Raw genomic sequence first — 23,182 nt, 5'->3', positions numbered from 1 at the left:
CAAGTTTACATTCTCAGATTGTATTTGACAGAAAATACATGTTTTTCTGAATTGGCTTTGCTCATTGGCACCTAACATATTTGTTCAAATAGTTCTAGTTCTCTTCCTCGTGTTGCCTACAGCTTGGTCGGGCGTCCCTACAGACACAATTCACCGGATCTGCGGGTGGGAAGCCGGCTGTGAGCATGTGTCCTGGTCGCTGCACTAGTTGCTCCTCTAGTCGGTCGAGGCACCTGTTCAGGTGAGAGTAGTGGGGCAGCTTAGCTCCAATATTCATAAGGATTGTGCATTTTGTGATAAAAGCACTACACTTGGTACATATGTAGCTTCATATATTTAGAAGAAATGTGGATATGGAGCCACTGAAAATTAACCCCGTAGTGGCCATGGCAGGCATGGATGTTATTAGATCGCTTTTAGCGGGCTGTGGCCTCCCTAAATTTCATATCAGCCATTGTGACAAGACAGGGGAGAATGTTACCTTTCCAGAGATACCAATATTATTGTTCTAGTCTAAATAGAACCAGAGATATGCCATTTTACATATCGGATGTCACCAATGCATGTTAAACTAACTAATGCACGTTAAAAACTTAAGTTCCCAGTCACTTTTGAAACATCATTCACATTTCAAAACATTATTCACGTGATAAATATTACCAATGTTTCATGCTCTCACTGGGTGTGACACTGTATCCAGTTTTGCCGGACACGGTAAGAAAACTGCATGGGCAGTATGGATCGTTTTGCCAGAGCTGACAGATGCTCTCCTGACACTGTCATCTGTACCAGGTGACATACCAGAAGAGGTCATGAGGAGCATAGAAAGATTTGTCACACTCCTGTATGACAGGACGAGCAAGTGCATGGACATCAATAAAGCACGAAAGAAGATGTTTGCAAAGAAGAACAACGTTCAGCTGATACCACCAACAAAGGCAGCCCTGGAGCAACATTTGAAGAGGGCAGTCTAACAGGGAGGATATGTGTGGGGCCAGATGCTGTTACCTGCACCAGAGTTGCCTTCATCAGACAACTGGGGCCTGACCAGGAACCAGGAAGAAATGTTGGAACCATATTGGACAGAACTACCCGAGGCCTCCCACACCTGCCATGAACTGGTATCATGCAGGTGCAAGAATGGCTGTGTGAAGTGTTGCAAGTGCAAAAAAGCAGCGCTTGAATGCACTGCCCTGTGTGCCTGTGAAGGGGAGTGTTAACCAGTTAACTTTTCAAGTGAGATTGAGACGTTTGAGATCGAGAGCCAGTTGATAAGCAGTTACTTTTGTAAATGAAAAAAACAATAAAATAACAATAAACAATGTTGAAATACTGAATTGTGTATTTTTTCCTGCAATCGCTGGTTCTAAACCTTGACCAACAGAAGAGGAGTGTTTAGGTATAGATGTCTATACATCATGTATAAATGAATAATGTCTCAAAATTGACTGGGAACTTAGTTTTTTCAACATGCATTGGTGATATCCGATATGTAAAATGAAATATCTCTGGTTCTCCTTGGACTAGAACAGTAATATTGGTATCTCTGGAAAGGTAACATTCTCATCTGTCTTGTCATAATGATATGAAATTTAGGGAGGCCACAGCCCCGCTAAAAGTGATCTAATAACGTCCATGCCTGCCATGGCCACTACAGGGTTAATTTTCAGTGGCTCCATATCCAAATTTTTTCTAAATATATGAAGCTACATATGTACCAAGTTTGACACTTTTATCACAAAATGCACAATTTTTATACTAAGCTGCCCCACTAGAGGGGGAACTGGGGGGAATAGCATGATCCTCCCACGTGCAACATCCCTCTGGCGAAAATCCTCACTGTCAGGTGAAAAGAAGCGGCTGGCGACTCCAAATGTTTCGGTGCAGGCATGTGGTAGTCTGCAGCCCTCCCCGGATCGAGAGAGGGGGTAGGGCAGCGACCGGGACGATTCGAGAATGGGGTGATTGGCCAAGTACAATTGGGGAGACCCAAAAAAATGGTTCTAGTTCAGTGTGTGCTTACATGAGATTGTAAAATACGGAATTTTTTTCTCCACTTTTTCTCTGCAATTGTATCCATCCAATTACCCCACTCTTCCGAGCCGTCCCAGTCGCTGCTCCACCTCCTCTGCCAATCCAGGGTGGGCTGCAGACTACCGCATGCCTCCTCCGATACATGTGGAGTCGCCAGCCGCTTCTTTTCACCTGACAGTGAGGAGTTTCGCCAGGGGGACATAGTGCGTGGGAGTATCATGCTATTCCCCCCAGTTCCCCCTGCCCCCTGAACAGATGCCCCAACTGGTCAGAGGAGGCGCTAGTGCAGCGACCAGGAGACATACCCATATCCGGCTTCCCACCCGCAGACATGGCCAATTGTGTCTATAGGGACGCCCGACCAAGCCGGAGGTAACACGGGGATTCGAGCCGGCGATCCCCGTGTTAGTAGGCAACGGAATAGACCACTACGCTACCCGAATGCCTTAGACATTTGAAATTAAAAGACCTGTTTAAGTTTCATCAACTTTGGGCGCCTCTGTAGCCGAATGGTTACAGCGCATACGTACCACATGGTCGCCATAACCGTCGCCGGTTTGATTCCAGCGAGCAACCTTTGTTGCATGTCATACCCCTCTCTCTCTCTCTCTCTCTCTCTCTCCCATTTTCTATCCTGTCTTTAACTGTCGGTGTCTTAAAAAAAATGTTTCATCAACTTAAATAGAAGTATATCTTAACGATGTAAGATACTACTTTGCCTACCAACACGGAAGGCGGTTCAAATGCCCGCATTACCGCCGGCTTGGTCGGGTGTCCTTAAAGACACAATTGGCCGTGTCTGCAGGTGGGAAGCCAGATGTGGGTATGTGTCCGGGTCGCTGCACCAGCACCTCCTGTGATCGGTCAGGGCGACTGTTCGGGGGGAGGGAGAACTGGGAGTAATAGCATGATCCTCCCATGTGCTACATCTTCCTGGCAAAACTCCTCACTGTCAGGTGCAGAGAAGCAGCTGGCGACTCCACGTGTATTGGAGGAGGCATGTGGTAGTCTGCAGCCTTCCCCGGATCGGCAGAGGGGTTGGAGCAGCAACCGGGATGGGTCGGAGAAGTGGGGTAATTGGTCGGCTACAATTGGGAAGAAAAGGGGGAGGGGGTCAAAAAGAAAAAAGATACTACTTTGATGTTCTTTTTGTACAATAAGAAATTTACCTTCATTGATCCCCTTTGCAACCTAGTCTTGTGTCTTCGTATGTTTCAGTGAGTCTGATGAAAATGGTCCTGTGGCCAAAGCCAGTAGCTCATCAGCAGAAAGTTCCTCTGAATCAGAAACGGAGTCTGAGGATGACTCTGACACTGACTCGGACACAAAGCTGAAGAAAAGTGGCAAGTCTAAACACAAGGTGAGACTTCGTGTTATGTGTGGGAAACTGGATTATTTTGTGATGGGATTTGATTACAATTCCCACCCCTATTCAGTGACACACTTGTGTGACGAATAGGGGTGGGAATCACAGAGTAACTCACGATAGTATCACAAGATGTTGCCCACGATAACCATGGTATCACAATACAGTGATTCTGTGATACTTGATACATTGAAAGACAATTATCTACGATGCATCGCGATCCCTTTCACTCACTAACCCCCACTTCATCGAACGCATTCTCCTCTGCTCTCCTAAACCTACTCTGCATTTCTCAAACTAGCACACATTCCCTTCCCCTTTTTCTGCACTATGAAATTGTCATTCATACACTTACACTTACTTAGGAATGCCCCATGAATAATGTATCATTTTATCTGTATATCTGTCTCTCATTCTCCCCCTCTTTCTCACACAGACCTCAGACTACTAACAAGGTTTCTGTCTCTTACTGCCACCGAGTATCAGTCAGAAGATCTGGTAAAATATGGTCTCTAGTCCGGGTAGTATCGTGGTCTATTCCGTTGCCTACCAACACGGGGATCGCCAGTTCCAATCCCCGTGTTGCCTCTGGCTTGGTTGGGCGTCCATACAGATACAATTGGCCGTGTCTGCGGGTGGGAAGCCGGATGTGGGTATGTGTCCTGGTCATTGCACTAGCGCCCCCTCTGGTCAGTCGGGGCGCCTGTTCAGGGGGGAGGGGGAACTGTGGGGAATAGCGTGCTCCTCCCATGCACTACGTTCCCCTGGCGAAACTCCTCACTGTCAGGTGAAAAGAAGCGGCTGGTGACTCCACATGTATCAAAGGAGGCATGTGGTAGTCTGCAGTCCTCCCCGGATCGGCAGAGGGGGTGGAGCAGCGGCTGGGACTGCTCGGAGAGCAGGGTGATTAGCCAGGTACAATTGGGGAGAAAGGGGGGGGGGTTAAAAAAAAAAAGATACTGCCTCTAACTTTATCATTTGTTTTCACTCGTGCCCCATATCTCTGTCCTGTCCTGTTTCTTTATCTTTTTTTCCCCCTCCTTTCCTGTATGTTGTGCCTGGAGCAGGCAGACTGGAACTTCATGGTTCTTAATTTGATGTGCATCAAAACTTGTTTTATAAGTAGGGAGTCAAGAAATGTTGATAACAGCATTTATATGTTTAAATTCAGTACAATTTCAATAGTCTTATTGTCAGCAAGGGCGGCACGGTGGTGGCCGCCCAATGACTGCTGGGATAGGCTCCAGCATCCCCGCGACCCTTAGAGCAGGATAAGTGGGTCGGATAATGGATGGATGGATGTTGTCAGCAAGAGACAGGTTGTCATTCACACAAGTCAACCCCTGACAAACCTTCTTTTGTCACATGTATCGGTTGTGACATGACGTCCATGACTAGTTCATGCACATTCCACAAATGTTGAAGGTGGATGCAGAATATCCATTTTTAGGAAATTGAAATTGTGATGTGCTAGTTACTGTAATTGAAACTCAAACATTTTGCCAAATATATACCATACTCGCATTTTCAGCACTCTTAGAGTTGTCATTTTTCTCTCATGCTCCTATTTCATCTTTAAGTGTTTGTTGCCCTTTATTGTAAGCCGCTGAGTATCTCGTCTCCATGTTTGTTTGTTTTTTTTTTTTTTCAGGTGAAGTCCAAGAGGGAAGTGTCTTTGATAGAACCATACAGCAGCTGTAAGTTAACAAGTCCACTGTTTCTAAAATGATGAGGGGGGAAAAAAACTCACCATCTGAAGTGTATTAGTTAGGCTTTTATAAAGTAACCTAAGATTACCATTATCAATTATATATGCGACAATATTAATCGTGTAACAATAAGCTTTAAATGCCTTTTTTCCGTTTTTGTTTCAGTGAGTCCTTTAGATGGCTCTACACTGGTCGCCACATCATCACCTGTTGTACTCTCTCCAAGCCTACTGTTAGACCTGGAAGGCCTCTCTCTCTCCAGCATCTCCTCCACCATGCAGGTGTGTGTGTGTGTGTGTGTTAGGGCTTGCACAGAAAAGTCGACTTATTGACGCGTCGACGTCACTACCACAAGTCGACGTCGACGAGTCGTTGACCACTTTTTTTTTCAACGTTTTTTGTTTTTGCTTTTTTCCTGTTCATACATTCTTATTCATACATTCTTCCTTGTTAATACTTTCTTAGAATTGTCTACAATTTCCCCTCCCAATTTGGTAGCCAATTGAACACCTATGAAATCTCCGACCCCCCCCACCCTCGGAGCGACGAGCCAATTTGTCGCTCCTATGCGCCGGCCATGAGTCGTTGACCAAATGATCACACAGCATTATTTTTTTCCGCAATCACCGCAAATGCGGTGGCCGGTGGGGGAAAAATTAAGCGATTTCACATTGACACACACACACTATAGATCTTGTCATTACAAGTTGCTCATTTTTGGACAGCCCATTCTGTCTGTGTTTTTTGCGTGCGTGTGTATGTGATGACGTCATCAACGATGCGTCGACGTTACGTCGACTTTATTGATAGAAACGTCAACTTGAAAAAATCAGAAGTCGTGCAACCCCTAGTGTGTGTGTGTGCGTGCATACATCAAAGACAAAGGATGACATTTCCTCTATCAGTATGTGTTGAAAATCTATTCTTCTGTTTGACACTGATAGAACAGCAGAGCTACATATCAGATGGTAAAACGAGCCTCACTCCCATGTGGCATATTTGTCCTCCAGGGGCATGCTATTGACCTTTTCTACCTCCTTATATATATATATATATATATATATATATATATATATCAAATCAAACTTATATAGCGCTTTTCTAACACTCAAAGTCGCTTTACAATAAACGGCGGTGAAACAAGACAACAGATAAACATAACACAAACATACAGGGGTGGATGGGAAGGGGCGACTACAAGAGGGAGAAGCGGCTGCAACATACGACGCCAGCAGTACTCTCTGACTTAAGCAGATACAAAAGGGTAAGGAAAATAAAATTATATATATATATACACACACAGCCCCTTCTTTTTTTCTCCCCGATTGTACCTTGCCAATCACACCGCTCTCAGAGCCGTCCCAGTTGCTGCTCCATCCCCTCTGCCGATCCGGGGAGGGCTGCAGACTACCACATGCCTCCTTTGATACATGTGGGGTCGCCAGCCGCTTCTTTTCACCTGACAGTGAGGAGTTTCGCCAGGGGGATATAGTGCATGGGAGGATCACACTATTCCCCCCAGTTCCCCCTCCCCCCGAACAGGCGCCCCGACTGACCAGAGGAGGTGCTAGTGCAACGACCAGGACACATACCCGCATCCGGCTTCCCACCCGCAGACACGGCCAATTGTGTCTGTAGGGACGCCCAACCAAGCCAGAGGTAACATGGGGATTTAAACCAGCAATCCTCATATTGGTAGGCAACAGAAAAGACTGTAATGTTACCTGGATGCCCCTGATACCAAACAATTCACATGTGAAATAATAGGATTAAATGTCAACATTCAAGCAAATTGATACATTGTGGAGGATGACAGAAAGGAGACGAGACCACATCTCCTTTTGACCACACAGCTGGGGGGTCGTTTATTTCCTCCAACAAACTTCAAGTGAACAGTTCACAATCATCAAAACCTCAACCCTGTCTACCCACAATCCCCCCCTGCTAACCCCTTAACCCACTGTCTTCAAGGGACAGTCTCCGGTCCACATGGTGAATATCTAACCTGCATAAAGTACGTCACTACACACGCTCTCCCAGAATTCACCTAAATTCTGAAAGTTGTGTCTATATTATCTGAAAACCACAAGTTAATGAAAGAAAAGATTATTTTATCATGTTCATCACATACTTTATCAAGCACTTGTGAGGATGCGTTTGCAATGCAATTTTGATGTCCATCTCCTGATCTGCTGTGATGGCCTGGTGGCCTGTCCAGGGTGCCCCCCCGCCTGTCGCCCAATGACTGCTGGGATAGGCTCCACTATCCCTGCGACCATGAGAGCAGGATAAGCGGTTTGGATAATGGATGGATGGATCTCCTGACCTGATGTCGATTATTTGGGCTCTAAGCATTTTTCTATGCAATGTATTTGCAACTGTTGCTTTTGGGGCTTGTCTCTTACTCAAGGTCTAAGGCCTTTGTATTTAGCATGTTAATGTGTTTGATCCTGCTAGTTGATCCAATTCATACTGTAGTTCACTGTTATTCTCTGGTGTGTCCCTCCAGGTGAATAGCCCTAGTTTTGCCCCTGTCCAGAACCATGAGCTGCTTCACCATATGATGGGGAAGGGTCTGTCAGCTCAATACCAGTTCCCCAGACAGCCATGTCTGTATCAGTCCAACATGGTATCTGTGCAGCTCTCACTCGCCAATAGCACTGACCACACGCTGGAGGAGATCCACATAGGAGACAGGAACCCTGCTAGCCTTAACATTCACTGCTTCAATGTCATTGGTAAGTGTGAACGGAACGTGAAATGTGTGAAACGGTTCAACATCAAACCATAAGAAACCTTGAGTGACTGAATGTTTTATGGGGATAATAGCCTATATACCTTTTTTCATTGGTTTTCTTATGTTCTTAACAAACTCTACTCTTAAACAAAAACAAAAAATGCAGACATTTAAATGTATGACATCAGCATGGCTCTCTCACTATATATTGATGAAACAATTTGAGTATTTCACGGTCATGATATGTGCTGATATTATGGGCAAAACACATACCAAAAGAGCACAATCATTTGGGAGTGTAGTGCTACTGCCTAGATTATTAATAGATACATGTCAAAAAAATTTCCCGTTTTGACGCGTTCTGTTCTGTTCTGTTCTTCAGTCTACATGATACCTGCTCTTATCGAGCTGCTTAACCCAGTTCTGTAAAGTAGTCCTCAAAAGAGGGAGTTCCTGGTGTCTTCCACCCACTCACTGTTATCTACATCCCAATCATTTTGCTAGTTTGAATAATAGCCCATATAGCTGTGTTAAAGCAACATAATTAGACTCGTCATTTATTGTTTAGAAATATGGTGCACAATGTTTTGATGTTGCTCAATAGTTTTTTTGTTACGATAATCCAAAGTCTGCTCTCAGGCCATCAAATACTCCTTTACCCCCAGCTTCAAACCAGCAGTATTACATCAGTTATCCTCAGTTCATGTGTATTGACCAGGACAAGCAAACATTCTCTCAATATTTTTTCTTTTCCATTTCCAAAATCTCTACACTCAGTATTGCTCCAGGTTCAATGCTCCTTGGAGATTTCTTTTTCTCTTTCTCTCATACACACAAAAGAGTGGTGTGCACTCAAGCACGATAAAACTGTCAGTTGCTCAGGATTGATTGGGCATGAAGGAACTCGTGCAACCAAAGAGTGGGTAATTTAGATCAGTTGAGCTTTGATTTACATGGATTCATATGATAATATAAATATAAAAAGAAAATCAGTGACACGGTGGTAAACGCGGTTGCCTCACAGCAAGGTCCTGGGTTCGAGTCCCGGGGTAGTCCAACTTTGGGGATCGTCCTCTGTGTGGAGTTTGCATGTTCTCCCCATGTCTGTGTGGGTTTCCTCCCACAGTCCAAAGACATGTCGGTCAGGTGAATCGGCCATACTAAATTGTTCCTAGGTGTGTGTGTGTGTGTGTGTGTGTGTGTGTGTGTGTGTGTGTGTGTGTGTGTGTGTGTGGGTCGGCCCTGTGATGGCCTGGCGGCCTGTCCAGTGTGTCTCCCTGACTGCTGCCCAATGACTGCTGGGATAGGCTCCAGCGACCCTGAGAGCAGGATAAGCGGTTTGGATAATGGATGGATGGATGAGCTTTGGTACTGTGAGAAGGTGGCTGGGGTTGGTTTGGCAAGGCAACAGAGAATGGATACAGGCAGTACTTTATCTGTCCTTTTTGTATTATCTAAGGAACATTACACAATGTGTGATTTGCTGTCAACTAATCATGAATCATAACCTTGTTTTTAATCAACACTTTTCCATTATAATGCTTATACCTTGACCTTCGGTTAAAAAAAGAGGTTCTTAATTGATCTTTTCTAGATCAATTAACAGTAAAAAGTCGTTTTAATTTGCTCACTCCCAGCAAAACAGTCCTTTATCCACATTAAACAGCTTTTCTGCCATCTACACCTTTCACTTGACTAGTACCATCTGAAGTGTGCATTTCCTTATTTTAATCGTCACAAACTAACAGACGCTGCAGTCTTTAAGCATCAAACAAATCTCAAGCTTCAAAACAGCTTTCATAGCAAGGGTATTTGCGCAACATTTTTTACTTAGATTAATTTTGCTACAGTAGTCCAAGTTTAAACATTATTTTATCAGTTATTCTTTACCATGTAATGAATTGGTTTCAGAAAGTGTTTACTGTGCTTGCCTTTTGAAGACATCTTGCTGTTAATATTCAAAACAGTGACGCAAATCCTGTGGGCACAGGAAAACTTACATCTTGATAGCCCACTATGTTGGAATAGTATTGAGACTACTTTTCCATTGCTGCACAATTAACAGCATTGTAGTGCCGCATTATGTAATAACGCTGCATTATGTAATAATGTAATAAATTTTCACATCATTATGTTATAACGCCACATTTCATAATAACTTGCCGCATTTTGTAATAAAATTCTTGAACGCAATATGTAATAAAGTTTGCCGCATTTTGTAATAAGTTGTTACTTATTGCACCGGTTATTACAAAATGTGGATGTTATACTTTTTTATGAAGAAAATGTAATAATTTGGTGCATTATGTAATAAACCACCAAAATATATGTCTTGATTTGAAAAAAACATAACGTCAGAACAACATTGATTTTAAGCATTCTAGCATGACTCAACTAAGAATTAATTTTACAAACTAGTAAGATGTTTCATTAGTCAAAACTTATTCAAATATAACTGTTTATTATAATCATAGAGAATGTGTTTGAATGTTCAGAGACAAAAACTGCACTAAATGTGTGTTACAGACACAAAGATTATCAGTGCACTGAAATGTCAGGAGACATACACACATCTGCATTATGTTAAACAAATATTATGTGATTAGAAAGCAGACAAAAGATAAAAACAAATATGAAACAGAAAAAATAATGCAGTTTAATTAATTTAATAAACCACCAAAATTATTGTCCATCTGCATTCATAATATGTATAACAATTAGGAAAAATTAAAATTCTCTAACTGGACTAGCATTATACATTATTTTTTGGTGTGTGCGTGTACTAAAGCCAGCCACCAGGGGGGGATCCAAACACTTTGGCTTCAGTTTTGCCATGCCCTCTGACCACTTAAGATGGAAAATATTTGAAAGGCAACACGATGAAAGGTATGAACAAATATCAGATTTCAGATTCAGAGAATCTCTCAGAAATGTATGTTGATTGATTTGCAACTAATATGAAATGCTAACAGATTAAAGCCCAAACTTTTAAATTAGTAACCATGATCTGATTAGCAATGATAAGCTAAACTAGCAGATGCTAGATTGGTTTTAGAAAGTTTCTGAAATGACAGATTAATTTCGGGGACCAATAACAGCAAACTACTGTAAGTTACCGCTATAACATAATACAACAACGTGATATATTCAATTAAACAAAATGTTTTTTGACAGCTCTACAGTTCAGCATAATTGTGGCCTGTACCCTTTGGGTTGTCTGCATGGGATATGGACAACAACAATCAATGACTAAAGATGTCTATGAAGTCATTGTGAAGAAACTAAAGGGAGAGTTCAATGTTCCTGTCAATGCACGTACAAGAGTGCAACAAAGTGCTCTGGTGAGGCTGTGGAGAAATAGGAATCTCTACTCTCTGAGCGATGATGGAGAGACCTTGCTATGTGCCGGGAAGCCAGTAGCTATGAAGTCTGCAGTTGGTGGCATTGTAAAAAAAGTTCTGGATGACACAAAGGGATCAGGTGCGAGGAAGCTGAATAAGCGACTAAATGAGCAACACTCTGGCATTAGTGAAAGAAAGGTTAAAAAAACACTGGACTGCTCCAGACACTACCAACTCCACAAGGCTAGATTTGGAAATAAACCCATTCCGAGGCCCATCGGGGCCAAAGAAGTACAGGATCGGCATCAGATTGACCTCCTTGATATGGGAAAGTGGAAGATCAAGCATGGCCATTTCACATATCGATACATCCTCACTGTGATTGATGTCTTTAGTCGATACACATGGCTTAAACCATTAAAAAGTAAAGACAGCTCAGAGATTGCAAGACATCTTTATGATATCTACACTGAACATGGCCCACCTCAAGTTTTGCAGCATGATCAAGGCAGAGAGTTTAAAGGAGCTGTGCGAAGGCTGGTGGAATCGATGCAAGTGAGAATAACTGAGAGTTCACCGTACCATCCCCAAAGCCAAGGAAAGGTAGAGAGGACCCACAGAGTGCTGAGGAAAAAGATCATGTATGACCTTTTGAATTGTCAGAGGAAAGGGGTTAACTGGGTTAAACATTTGCCGTCATATTCCTGAGTGCTAAATGAAGACCCAAAGGAAGTTTTAAGTTGGATGTCTCCATTTCAAGTATACTATGGGAGAAAAAGTAACACGGTGATGCATCCCCTGGCAGGTTCTCCATCCAGTGTCATTGGTGAACAATCCACGAATGATCCACAAGGTAATTTACCCTCCCTGAAACAGCGGCTCAGATTTGAGGAAAAACGAAGAAGACAAAGACAAATGGCAAAGAAAGCCACTGAGCATTGCAGTAAACGGATGATCCGGCATGCATCTAAACAAAATCCTCCATCTGTTTATCATATCAGTGAAGCTGTTTTGGTGAGAGTGAAAGATGGTAACCATCGAGTTTCAAAACAGTATCGCGTGTTGCCTGGTAGGATCATGAAACGTAACATAAAGCTTTCAAAATACAAAGTTCAGTTCAAGATTCCTGGTGATGCTAAAGTGCAAGAAAAATGGTTCTTTGTTTCTGATGTGACCAGTACAACACGGCAACGAGAAAAAAAGCGCTCTAAATCTTCGAAGTCAGTTCTAACTTTGCATCCACTTTTGATGACATACACACATGAAGACAGACTGAGGGACTATAACTCCTTAGATGTGAGTGTACGGTTTGACCCAGCACCCGATGGAAATTGCCAGTTTAGTGCCATAGCTGATCAGCTTGCTTCATTTGGAATATTCAGATCAGCAACAACCCTAAGGGATGAAATAGTTCAAGATCTCAGGTCTAATCCATTTACCGTAAATGGAACACCTTTGTCTCACTATTGATGGAAATGACTTGGATGTATACTTGGATAGCATGTCACAATTTGGGACCTACGGAGATCACATCACACTACAAAGGGCAGCTGAGATTTTCAATGTCCAATTTCTCATTATCTCCACACTGGGAACTGATGCCTCTTCTATTATATCTCAGTCTAACACATACTCAGAAAGCTTGCCATTGCTGGTCCTTGTACATATTGCAGAGGAGCATGGAGCACATTATCTCAGTCTGGAGGGGTCAGTGTCTTCATTCAATGAGAATATTGTGGAAGCTGAGAGGGAAAGGACATGTCAAAGATATGAGAATGGATCAAACCAAGAAGATGATGAACCAGATGTTCTCCATGATGATGCCCTGAATGAATGCCATGATGCTACGTTTGTTGAAAACCATCACCATTTCACGGCTGAACCAGATGACTGTGCTCTGGATGAACACCATCATGATCCCCTGGATATACCTCATGATGATGCCCTTCTATATGATGATGGAAATTGTGACATGCCCAACCTGCCGACAGAATTGCTGGCATATGTTATTCAGTTGACACTACATGCTGACATGTCAATGCTCGGTGTATTCAACAGGGTTTCTAAACTTTTTCAAGACCTTGCATCACGATTTCTTCCTCAAATCTACATCAGGGAATCTTTAGCTGAAAGCCTTCAGTTGGAACATGACAGTGACAGTGTCATTAGTATTATGAAGCTATATAAATCAGCTGGACGTGGGAGTGGTCTCTCAGCGAGATTAAAGGAGCTATTTGGAAAAAATAGCAAGTGGATGAGGACCTGGGTCTTGTTGAGGCACACAAGCTGTGGACATTTCAAAATCAAGGACATTTTTTGGAAAACATAGTATGGGAAGGAAGGAAGGAAGGAGAGATATGATGTAAATAGTGAATGAATAAAGGAAAGAATGATAGGAGGAACTTCCAAATGTGACAGATCACATTTAACCTTGAACAGTATGTGTCTGTTGTACCTAGTTCAATAATTTTCTGACTGTTTATCTTTAATCTTACTAAGTGATGGTTGTTTTAAGAGAAGTTTATGTTGGAGGAAAAGGTATTTCTACTGTTGCTACTAGAGAAGATGTTTTTTTTTCAAGTCGTAAGTAAATTTCTTGTATATTGGAAATATTGCTAATCTTTTTGTTAATCGGCAAGTGTGGCTAGCCTTCTTTTTTATTTTAATAACATGATTAGAAATATCTCATTTGGATTTGAAAGATTGTTTAGGCTGTTTTTAGTCAGTTTATACTATTGTTAACCACTATAGAAAAGGACATCTATGTTGCATTAACACAAATGGAACTGGAATAAAGTTTTTTCTATTCCATATTTGTTTCTGTCTTTTGTCTGCTTTCTATCACGTATATATGCATAACATAATGCAGATGTGTGTATGTCTCCTGACATTTCAGTGCACTGATAATGTTTGTGTCTGTAACACGCATTTAGTGCAGTTTTTGTCTCTGAACATTCAAACACATTCTCTATGATTATAATAAACAGTTATATTTGAATAAGTTTTGGCTAATGAAACATCTTACTAGAAAAATTAATTCTTAGTTGAGTCATGCTAGAATGCTTAAAATCAATGTTGTTCTGACGTTATGTTTTTTTTCAAATCAAGACATAAATTTTGGTGGTTTATTACATAATGCACCAAATTATTACATTTTCTTCATAAAAAAGTGTAACATCTGCATTTTGTAATAACCGGTGCAATATGTAACAACTTATTACAAAATGCAGCAAACTTTATTACATATTGCGTTCAAGAATTTTATTAAAAAATGTGGCAAGTTATTACGAAATGTGGCGTTATTACATAATGATGTGAAAATGTATTACATTATTACGTAATGCGGCGTTATTACATAATGCGGCGCCACAAGCATTCTGTGGTTTTGCCCTGCTTGTTTAAAGCTCCCTGTTTGACCATCCATTTTTTTCTGATAACCACACACCTTATTATGTATCATGTCTTATTTATCTGTTCGAAAAATATTTAGCCTGAGTTCCTGCATGGTGAGTTAGATTGAGACAGAAGGCATCTGGGTGGCGTGGCAGTCTATTCCGTTGCCTACCAACACGGGGATCTCCGGTTCGAATCCCCGTGTTACCTCCGGCTTGGTCGGCATCCCTACAGACACAGTTGGCTGTCTCTGTGGGTGGGAAGCCGGATTGTGGGTATGTGTCCTGGTTGCTGTACTAGGACTTCCTCTGGTCGGTCGGTGCGCCCGTTCAGGGGGGGGAGGGGGAACTGGAGGGAACAGCGTGATCCTCCCACGCGCTACGTTCTCCTGGCGAAACTCCTCACTGTCAGGTGAAAAGAAGCGGCTGGCAACTCCACATGTATCGGAGGAGGCATGTGGTAGTCTGCAGCCCTTCCCGGATCGGCAGAGGGGGTGGAGCAACAACCGGGACGGCTCGGAAGAGTGGGGTGATTAATTGGCCAAGTACAATTCGGAGGAAGGGGGGGGGGGATCCACACAAAAAAATAGATTGAGACAGAAAATGTGGGGAGTAATATTAAGGGGCAAAATGGAGGTAAAATAGATAAAGCAAGAAAAAGAAGCACATTAGTGAAGAGCTGTGGAAGTTGGGCTGGAATTGTGTTGATGACTTTATTTTCAGTTTTCTCAGGAGCCCAGTCCTTTTTTTTTTTTTTTTTGTCTGCAGGAAGAGTTATACAGTAAAATATCCCTGCTTCATGGAGAGAGAAACACAGGCTGACCAAGGACGCAAGGGGGATATATCTGTCGAGGTGTCCTTTATCCTGGCTCATCTTTACATCCTCTTCTTTTCCACTGTCCTGGCTTTATTCATTCTTTTGTATTTTTTGCTACACTTAACACCCACTTTCTCACCTACTCTTGTCTCCTTTCCTCTGTCTGTTTCACCATATTTCTCGATGCTGAGGCTCTCTTTGACAAGCCTGTTGTTTTGGAAATATTAGGGGTGGGGTAAAAAAGTCGATTCTTGGATGTGTCGAGATTCTCATAAAAGATTGTCTCGATGCAGAAATCTCATTAATTGGACATTTAAAACTCAATTCTTGACTGGGCTGTACGCTCCTCATGGCTGCCGCTGAACCAACTGGATGGTGAAACGTAACAGACGTAAAGCTTGTGTTTATGTTCTAAGCTAGGCTACTTCTTCAATTTTGCTGAGGATGGCTGAGCACGAGCAACCGAAGTTGGATGCAATCTGACTGGCACTATCTGGTATAAAAGCCAGCATATGGAAGCATTTTGGCTTCTGTGAAGTTGAAGGGAAAAGGGACCTGGACAAGAGCCACACTGTATGCAAGTTGTGTCTAACTAAAATAAAATATTTTGGGAATACAACAAACATGAGAAACCATATTTCACGTTTCCACCCGGAGTTGGAGGAAAAACAGCTGGTTTTAGTTGCTGCCAACCAGGGAACAATTGAACAATTGATATCAAGGCTTCCACCGAACTCGGAAAGGGTGAAGCGAATCACAAAGTCGATTGGAACTTTTATTGCCAATGATTTGCGCCCCTACTCAGTCATTGAGAACCAGGACTTTCATGCTATGCTGCACACTTTGGAACCAAGATAAGACATCCCATCTTGACATTTTTTCACCGACACAGCGATACCTACACTCTACAACAAAACCAAAACCAGTCATGGAATCATTGAGGAAAGTGGGTAGTATAGCACTAACATGCGATGTGTGGACATCCATTGCGACAGAATTTTGTGTCACCATAACTGTGCACTTTATTACCGATGAATGGCAGCTCATGTCTCACGTGCAGGGGATATAGTTCCTGCATAGCGGAGCACACTTACACCGGAGTATGTAGACCAACTCCTGCTCTTACACAAAAACTTACACATTCCAGCATTCACCAGCTAAGCACATTTTCTACATTGCACTTCCATGATTTCATTGTGGCCTATTACTTGAATTTTTTCCATTATCCATTGTTTTACCACGTTTTCCACAGAAAGCGTTAGTTTTGTGTGAGAGCTGGTACAGAATTCTATGTTGTTTTTGTATGAAAGCTGTTTTTGATCTTTATATACAGCAAAACTTTTTTTTTTTTTTTTTGGTCTGACGGATTCTGTGCTCATTGGCCATAACAGGAGGATTTCGGTTGAAGTCTTTATTATTTATTTGTGAATGAGAGCAGCTTTTCATGTTATCAAGTGATTGCTGAAGTCTTGCTGAAGCCCATGTTAATTTTCAACAAGGATGCTGCTACAGGCACACTTTGGTTTATTTTCTTGTTGGTTCTTTGCAGTGCTGGGAAACGTGACCTTTCAGTTGACACATCTCTTCAATTTGTTAGTGTATTAATAAAAGATAATGGAAGTAAATTCATGTTTATTTCAGTTATGGATCATTAAAAATGTGCTATGTTTTAAAAATAGTTAGTAGTCACAGTGAGAAAAAAATAAATCATGTATAGAAATCAAAAATATTGATGCATCAGGATGCATCAATGATCGTTTTATAATCGCATTGTCACCAACAATGAAGTGCTGAACAGAGTTAAGGAAGCTATTGGTCACCATGATAGTTTACTGAAAATGGTAAAAAAAAAAAATTGAACTGGTTTGGGCACGTTTGCCGAACGGAAAGGACCCTTGCAAAGGACATCCTGCAAGGCCTGGTAGAAGGGACTAGGAAGAGAGGGAGACCAAGAAAATCCTGGGTAAACAACATCGGAGAATTACTACAGATGAGCATAGTGGAGGCGGGGAGAGGTGCGATGGATAGGGAACGGTGGAAGAGACTTGTTGGGGTATCAGCTGTGCTCCTATGACTTCCATAGGTTATGGAACTGATGATGATGATGAATCACATCGTAGCCCTTTGAATCAGAATCAAATTGTGAGGTGCTTAGAGATTCCCACCACTAGGAAATATGCTTGTACTTCATGTTTTTTTCTACAGGTAGAGGTGCAAGGAAAGATTGAAGGATAGATTTGCTAACACATGGTGGCCTTTCTTTGTAGAGTAGAAAACACAAGTGGCGTACATGCCTGTCAGTTCCACTCTGTTGCCCCCCCTCCTCTCCCTTTGTGCCATCCCTCTCCATGCTGCCCTCGTCATTCACTTTTCCTTTTTCTCTTCCTCGCTTTCCTCTTCCTCCATTCCGTTCTTAGATCGACTAGAGCCCGAGGCCTCAGTTACTGTTTCCATGGGTATTGACTTCAATGACTCCACACAAGCAGCCAACTTCCAGCTATGGTGAGACCATTTGACATTAACTCATATGCACTTGAACTTCATTAGCAACTTCTCTCTTTCTCTGAGATCTTCAGTCATACATCTTTTTACGATCCCTTTGTCTGATTGTTGTTCCTTTGTTGTGCTGTTTCTGCGCCTGTACTTGATATTCAGATTCATCTTTATATCTCCCTTGCTCTGCTTTATTTCTACATGTCAGCCTTTCCTTCCCTTGTTAATCTCTAGTCTTTCTTTACTTTACTTTTCCGACCCTCCATTTACCTGTGGTCCCAGGTGAGACATCAACCACTATTGATCTTGGTTCATAGGGGTAACAATTATTCCACTAGTCCGCAATTAAACTGCTGAATGCCATTGGTGCTACTGCTCAAGCAATCAAAACACCTTCTCAGAAAATGTGTTTAGGATGGAGGAATCTCTGAGTTCGATACCAGTTGTTGCCTAAAGCTCAGCTGGGCTGCAGGGAGTGCAATTGGCAGCACTACTGGGTAATACCATATTTCCTGGACTATAAGTCACTTTTTTTTTTCATCCAGCTGGTCCTGCGACTTATATTCCAGAGCAATTTGTACAATGTAATTTTGTGGGGCTGAATACACTGCAATTCAACTAAGGCTACCACATTGCCCTGTTTAATCTTGTGACTCAATAGGAACTGCTGTACTATAGTGATACACATATCAGGCGGGTTCGGGTATGCTTAATAGAAAATATCATGGGTTCAGGCAGGCGGGTCAAAGTGTGACAAAGCCCACTGAGGCAAATTTGGGATATTGGGCTATACAAATAAAATTGTCCTTTCTGGATCATGTTGGCCATCCCTGCTAGTCTTGGGGCAGATACCAGTCAAAGAACTGAGGCTTCAACGCTGGTCACTTTTTTTCCCCCTTAGTACAAAGGAAGACCAATTCAGTGTGTCCATCCAGCCTGCTGTAGGAGAGTTATTAACGCCCATCAGCATGACAGACCAGGACTTCTGCAAGGAACAATGTAAGTAGAGTTAGCAGTTGTAGTGTCCATTTGTGCATGGATTGTACACTGCATTGATCATTTTCGATGCCATCACCACCACATAAAATCTCGGTTTTTCTATTATCTTAAGTTATTCTATTAATGATGAGTCGACTGCTTGGGCAAAGGGACAACTGGCATGGAGTTGCCCATCAAAGTACTATAGCATCTAATGCTTCTCTTTTAAAACATCTTTACATTACATTTGTGTTGTGTCTAAATAGTTTAGGCTACTATAGAATTTAGATGAAAGCCAGGACTATAGGCTTACACAGGACTATTGTATGCTGAAAGTTTTTTGATAGCTGCACCACTGGCCTTTCGGGTAACTAAGGCAGAAAAAACTTTCAGCATACAATTCCAACATGAAAGTATATGTGCACTGACAAAGATAATGGTGGTTTCAACACTGCGATCAATTAACACAGAATCTGTACAAACAAGTATCTTCATAACTATTGTATCTGTTATTCAGACATGACTTTTTTTTCTTTTAATTTTCCCCCTTTTTCTCCCCAATTGTCCTTGGGCAATTACCCCACTCTTCCGAGCCGTCCCGGTCACTGCTCCACCCCCCACCCCCACTGATCCGGGGAGGACTGCAGACTACCACATGCCTCTTCCGATACATGTGGAGTTGCCAGTAACAGGCGCCCTGACTGACCAGAAGAGGCGCTAGTGCAGCGACCAGGCCAACACATACCCACATCCGGCTTCCCACCAAAAGACACGGCTATTTGTGTCTGTAGAGACACCCAACCAAGCCGGAGGTAACATGGGGATTCGAACCGGCAATCCCCATGTTGGTAGGCAACGGAATAGACCACAATGCTACCCGGAAAACCCTCAACTTTTTTGGAATTAATCGTGCAGTTTAAAGTCCTGCTGTGTCCCATAATAGTCTGCCTGTAAAACAAAAACCCGGGACCTCCTAAATTTGGTTTTCCACCACACTTCCACCTGGAGAAGCAGATGACTGGATGCCATTGAAGGCCTACATACCGCTTTATCTATGTCAACAGCTTGGTCTCAGCGCCTGCTAAAGGATTCTGCCTTGATTCATCTTCATTCTCTCTATTTTGAGGTCTAGCGAATACTTTTTGCTATCAGCTACTGCTTTGTACAACTGGAGCGAAATTAATTAGTTATTTCAGTTAGCATGTCTTTATTGTGTTTTCATTTATGTTTGATTTCTTTTATGTGTCTAACTTTTGAATCTTCACATCCTTCCTCACCACTAAGCCCACATTAACTATCCCTGTCTTTTATGCAGTATGTCTCTCAGTTGTGAGCATGTCTTGTGCTATCACATAAAATTGGTCTCACATAATCCACTAGCTAGTATTATGGCATGGATTTTGTCATGTGAAAGTAATTTTTTTATTTATTTAGAATTTTGTAAACATAATTACTTTCAGGTCACATTTAAGTTAAGAGGGCCTTTTCATACATTACTTAGCCAGAAACAGTCACAAGAAGTGATAATTTGTTGATTTTGTATTTGGTTTATACTCTAGATTTAAAATAGCTAAGTAATTTCGACTCAAGCTTGCTAATGAGGATCTCTAACTAACTTGTAAACATTGTTGATTCAAACAGGTAAACTGCTGGGCATGAATGAGATCTCGGCGACCATCACAATGCCAGAAAAGACCACATCAAGTCAGGCGATCTGCAAACAGGTTCTGTCTGTGGCCAACGTTGGAGTGGTACCATCCAGTCAAAACAACTTGCACAGGTCAAATATAAAGGAAAGCACTTATTTTAGCTTAACACTAGAACGACTGAGGTTGTCATGTTGGCGGTTTTGGATTTTCAAAGTTTAATAACTTTGTGGGGGGAAAAAAATATACAGACCTGCCTGTGAGTGTCCCTAAAATTGCATATATTTGCATTAAAATTATTTTTAGGGCTGCTCTGGTGGCCGAGCGGAATAAACCGCCGTTCTTGCAATCCGCTCATCATATGGCTGAGAGGTTCGTATCCCAGACTCGCCGTAACCGTTCACGGCCAGAGCATCCATGGGGCAAGGCATTCATTAGGCCACCCTTACCCGAGGGATAGTGGGTGTAGATCGGTGTAGTGTTCGGGGACTCGTCGTTCTCCAGTGACCCCTGTGGCCCATCTGGGCTCCTGCAGCCAAGCAACCGAAAGCATTCCCCCTATGTCTCCTTCGCGGCCTTAAGGTAATGCAATCCATGCGAGTCTTCAGCGTGTTAAATAGCGAGAGCAACCGACAAGAGTTTGAAGGAAGCTGGCGTTACGACTATTTCCTTCCTGTGAAACGTGAGCCAGGGGAGTTATTCGACAAGGTTCCGGCCATATGCCATTGGGTTGATCAGGTGGGATAAGGGGAAAACTAGAAACAAATGTAAAAAAAAAAAGATATTTAGATCAATTGCACACAAAAAGTTATGATAAGATCTACCCAAAAGGACCATGAGCCTACAAAAAAATGGCTCGTAATTTGCGTGTCATCGTACACGTCATGTCACTATTTATGACGTGTATTGGTCACATCATTTCCTTTGCAAAGTTCATTGTTCCGTCCTAGAAACACACTAGCATTCTCTAGTGCAGAGAAATAAATTAGATTTTTTATTATTTCCAACATGTCTGGGTACAGACGCTGTTTCAGACACACCATGACTACCACCGAGGCATTGCAGTATTTACAGGCGTTGGACAGCAGCGATTTTTAAATTGTTTGAAAAATAGTATTAAAGTTGTTAAAATTTTAATTTTGGTGTCGGCCATTTCTTAACAGACATATTAACATATGCAATGCATTAATATCTCAACTGGGTATTTATCTTGACAGAATATAGAGTTTAAAAAAAAAACGTCGACGGCCCACGTTCGTTTTAGGTAGGAGTGAAATCCCGGTCGTTCTAGAGTTAATCCAAATGGATTAATTCATTTCCATTATGTGAACCCCATTTGTCAGGCAAGGTAGAGACTGTACATTTACCATTTGAACAATCTAATCAAACCCTTTGCATTACAGCTGGCATTCTTGTTGTTGGCACTGTCTCATTTTTTGTGTAATCTTGAAACAAAAATGAGGAGTAAGGTGTAAAAGTCTCTTTATTCATCATAAACAACAGTACAAAAAACACTTCACTGAAGGGGTCATTTAAATGGATTTGAGATTCATTAGAAATGGCTGTTTGTTTTTACGCAATCATGTTTGCCACTACTCTGAATGTTATGACAGCAGCATGCTCTATAGTATAGTATAAATATAGTATAGTACTTCCGGTGTAGGAAGATGGCGGCGCAAAGTCACATTTGCAGCGACCTCACCCAGTACCAGTGTGGGAAGATGGCAGCGCAAATTCAAGTTTGCGGTGGCCTCACCCAGGGCTGTCCATGCATTGTCTTTGTCTGCGTCTAAGTTTGTCTTCGTTTGATGGCTTGGAGAGCTGGCTCTGGATCGGCTGGGAGAGCTTGGTCTGCTTTGTCCTGTGGGCCCAGGGACCACGGCCCTGCCTGGAGCTGTGCCCAAAGAGGAAACACCGAGGGCAGTCTGACTGGACACGGAAGCAGGGCAGGCTAAGCTAACTGCTAGCCCATGCAGACCGGTGGTTCCGACAGTCATCTTGGCTGGTGTTTGTTCGCCTGGACAGTGATGTTTTTTTGTTTAGATAAATGTTAGTTTGGATATATGTGTTTGTGTAGTTCTTGTAGTTTTTGGATATGTGTTTTTGTCTTTGTGTTGCATTGCTGTGGGCTGGGGGAAATTATGTTTAGTTTCATTTCATGTGCGCAAGTGCATGAAATGAAATGACAGTGTTTTTGATTCTGATAGTATGAGAGTGATTCATGCAAAACTTGGGTGAGTCTGAGTAAATGTCAGCCTTCAGAATGAACCTCAAGATGTGTAACCGGCTACAGGGAGGAAGTTTCTCCTCCCCAGTCAGTGCTCTCTCTACCAGTGTAAGCACACTGTGTGAATTACATTTATGCTTGGCTGTTGCTGGTTGACATCTAATCACAATGCAAGCCTGACACTACCTCCATAGGTGACAACCCCCCTCCCAATCTGATCACATATCAGTCCCAATGCATGCTACTCGTTTACACCCTGCAATAATGTTTTTCCATATACAGATAATGTGAGTGCAGCTTGTTTTGACTCCTTTTTTATCGTGACAATGGAAATAGGGATTATTTGTCTTAACTTTTGACAAACTGCAAGCGTGTAATAACCCAAACCCATGATTGTGAGAGTACACCACTTAAGAGTCAAGCAGCACATCCTCTAGATCAG

The 23,182-nt window shown here is 42.3% G+C and overlaps 1 protein-coding gene across 1 annotated transcript in view; it reads left to right on the top strand.

The window, feature by feature from the left end:
• Positions 1-23,182, top strand: part of LOC130112270 (AP-3 complex subunit beta-1-like) — a 105,866-nt gene that overhangs the window by 52,038 nt on the left and 30,646 nt on the right. The window contains exons 20-26 of the mRNA XM_056279559.1: positions 3,253-3,394; positions 5,052-5,097; positions 5,275-5,390; positions 7,619-7,847; positions 17,814-17,898; positions 18,791-18,888; positions 20,509-20,647. Coding sequence (XP_056135534.1) covers positions 3,253-3,394; positions 5,052-5,097; positions 5,275-5,390; positions 7,619-7,847; positions 17,814-17,898; positions 18,791-18,888; positions 20,509-20,647 — 855 coding nt within the window. The remainder of the gene's footprint in view (positions 1-3,252; positions 3,395-5,051; positions 5,098-5,274; positions 5,391-7,618; positions 7,848-17,813; positions 17,899-18,790; positions 18,889-20,508; positions 20,648-23,182) is intronic.

Source organism: Lampris incognitus, chromosome 5 (genome assembly GCF_029633865.1).
Source record: "Lampris incognitus isolate fLamInc1 chromosome 5, fLamInc1.hap2, whole genome shotgun sequence".
NCBI classification, from domain to species: Eukaryota; Metazoa; Chordata; class Actinopteri; order Lampriformes; family Lampridae; genus Lampris; species Lampris incognitus.
The sequence above is the reverse complement of the archived record's forward strand: the minus strand, read 5'-3'. Positions and strand labels throughout refer to the sequence as shown.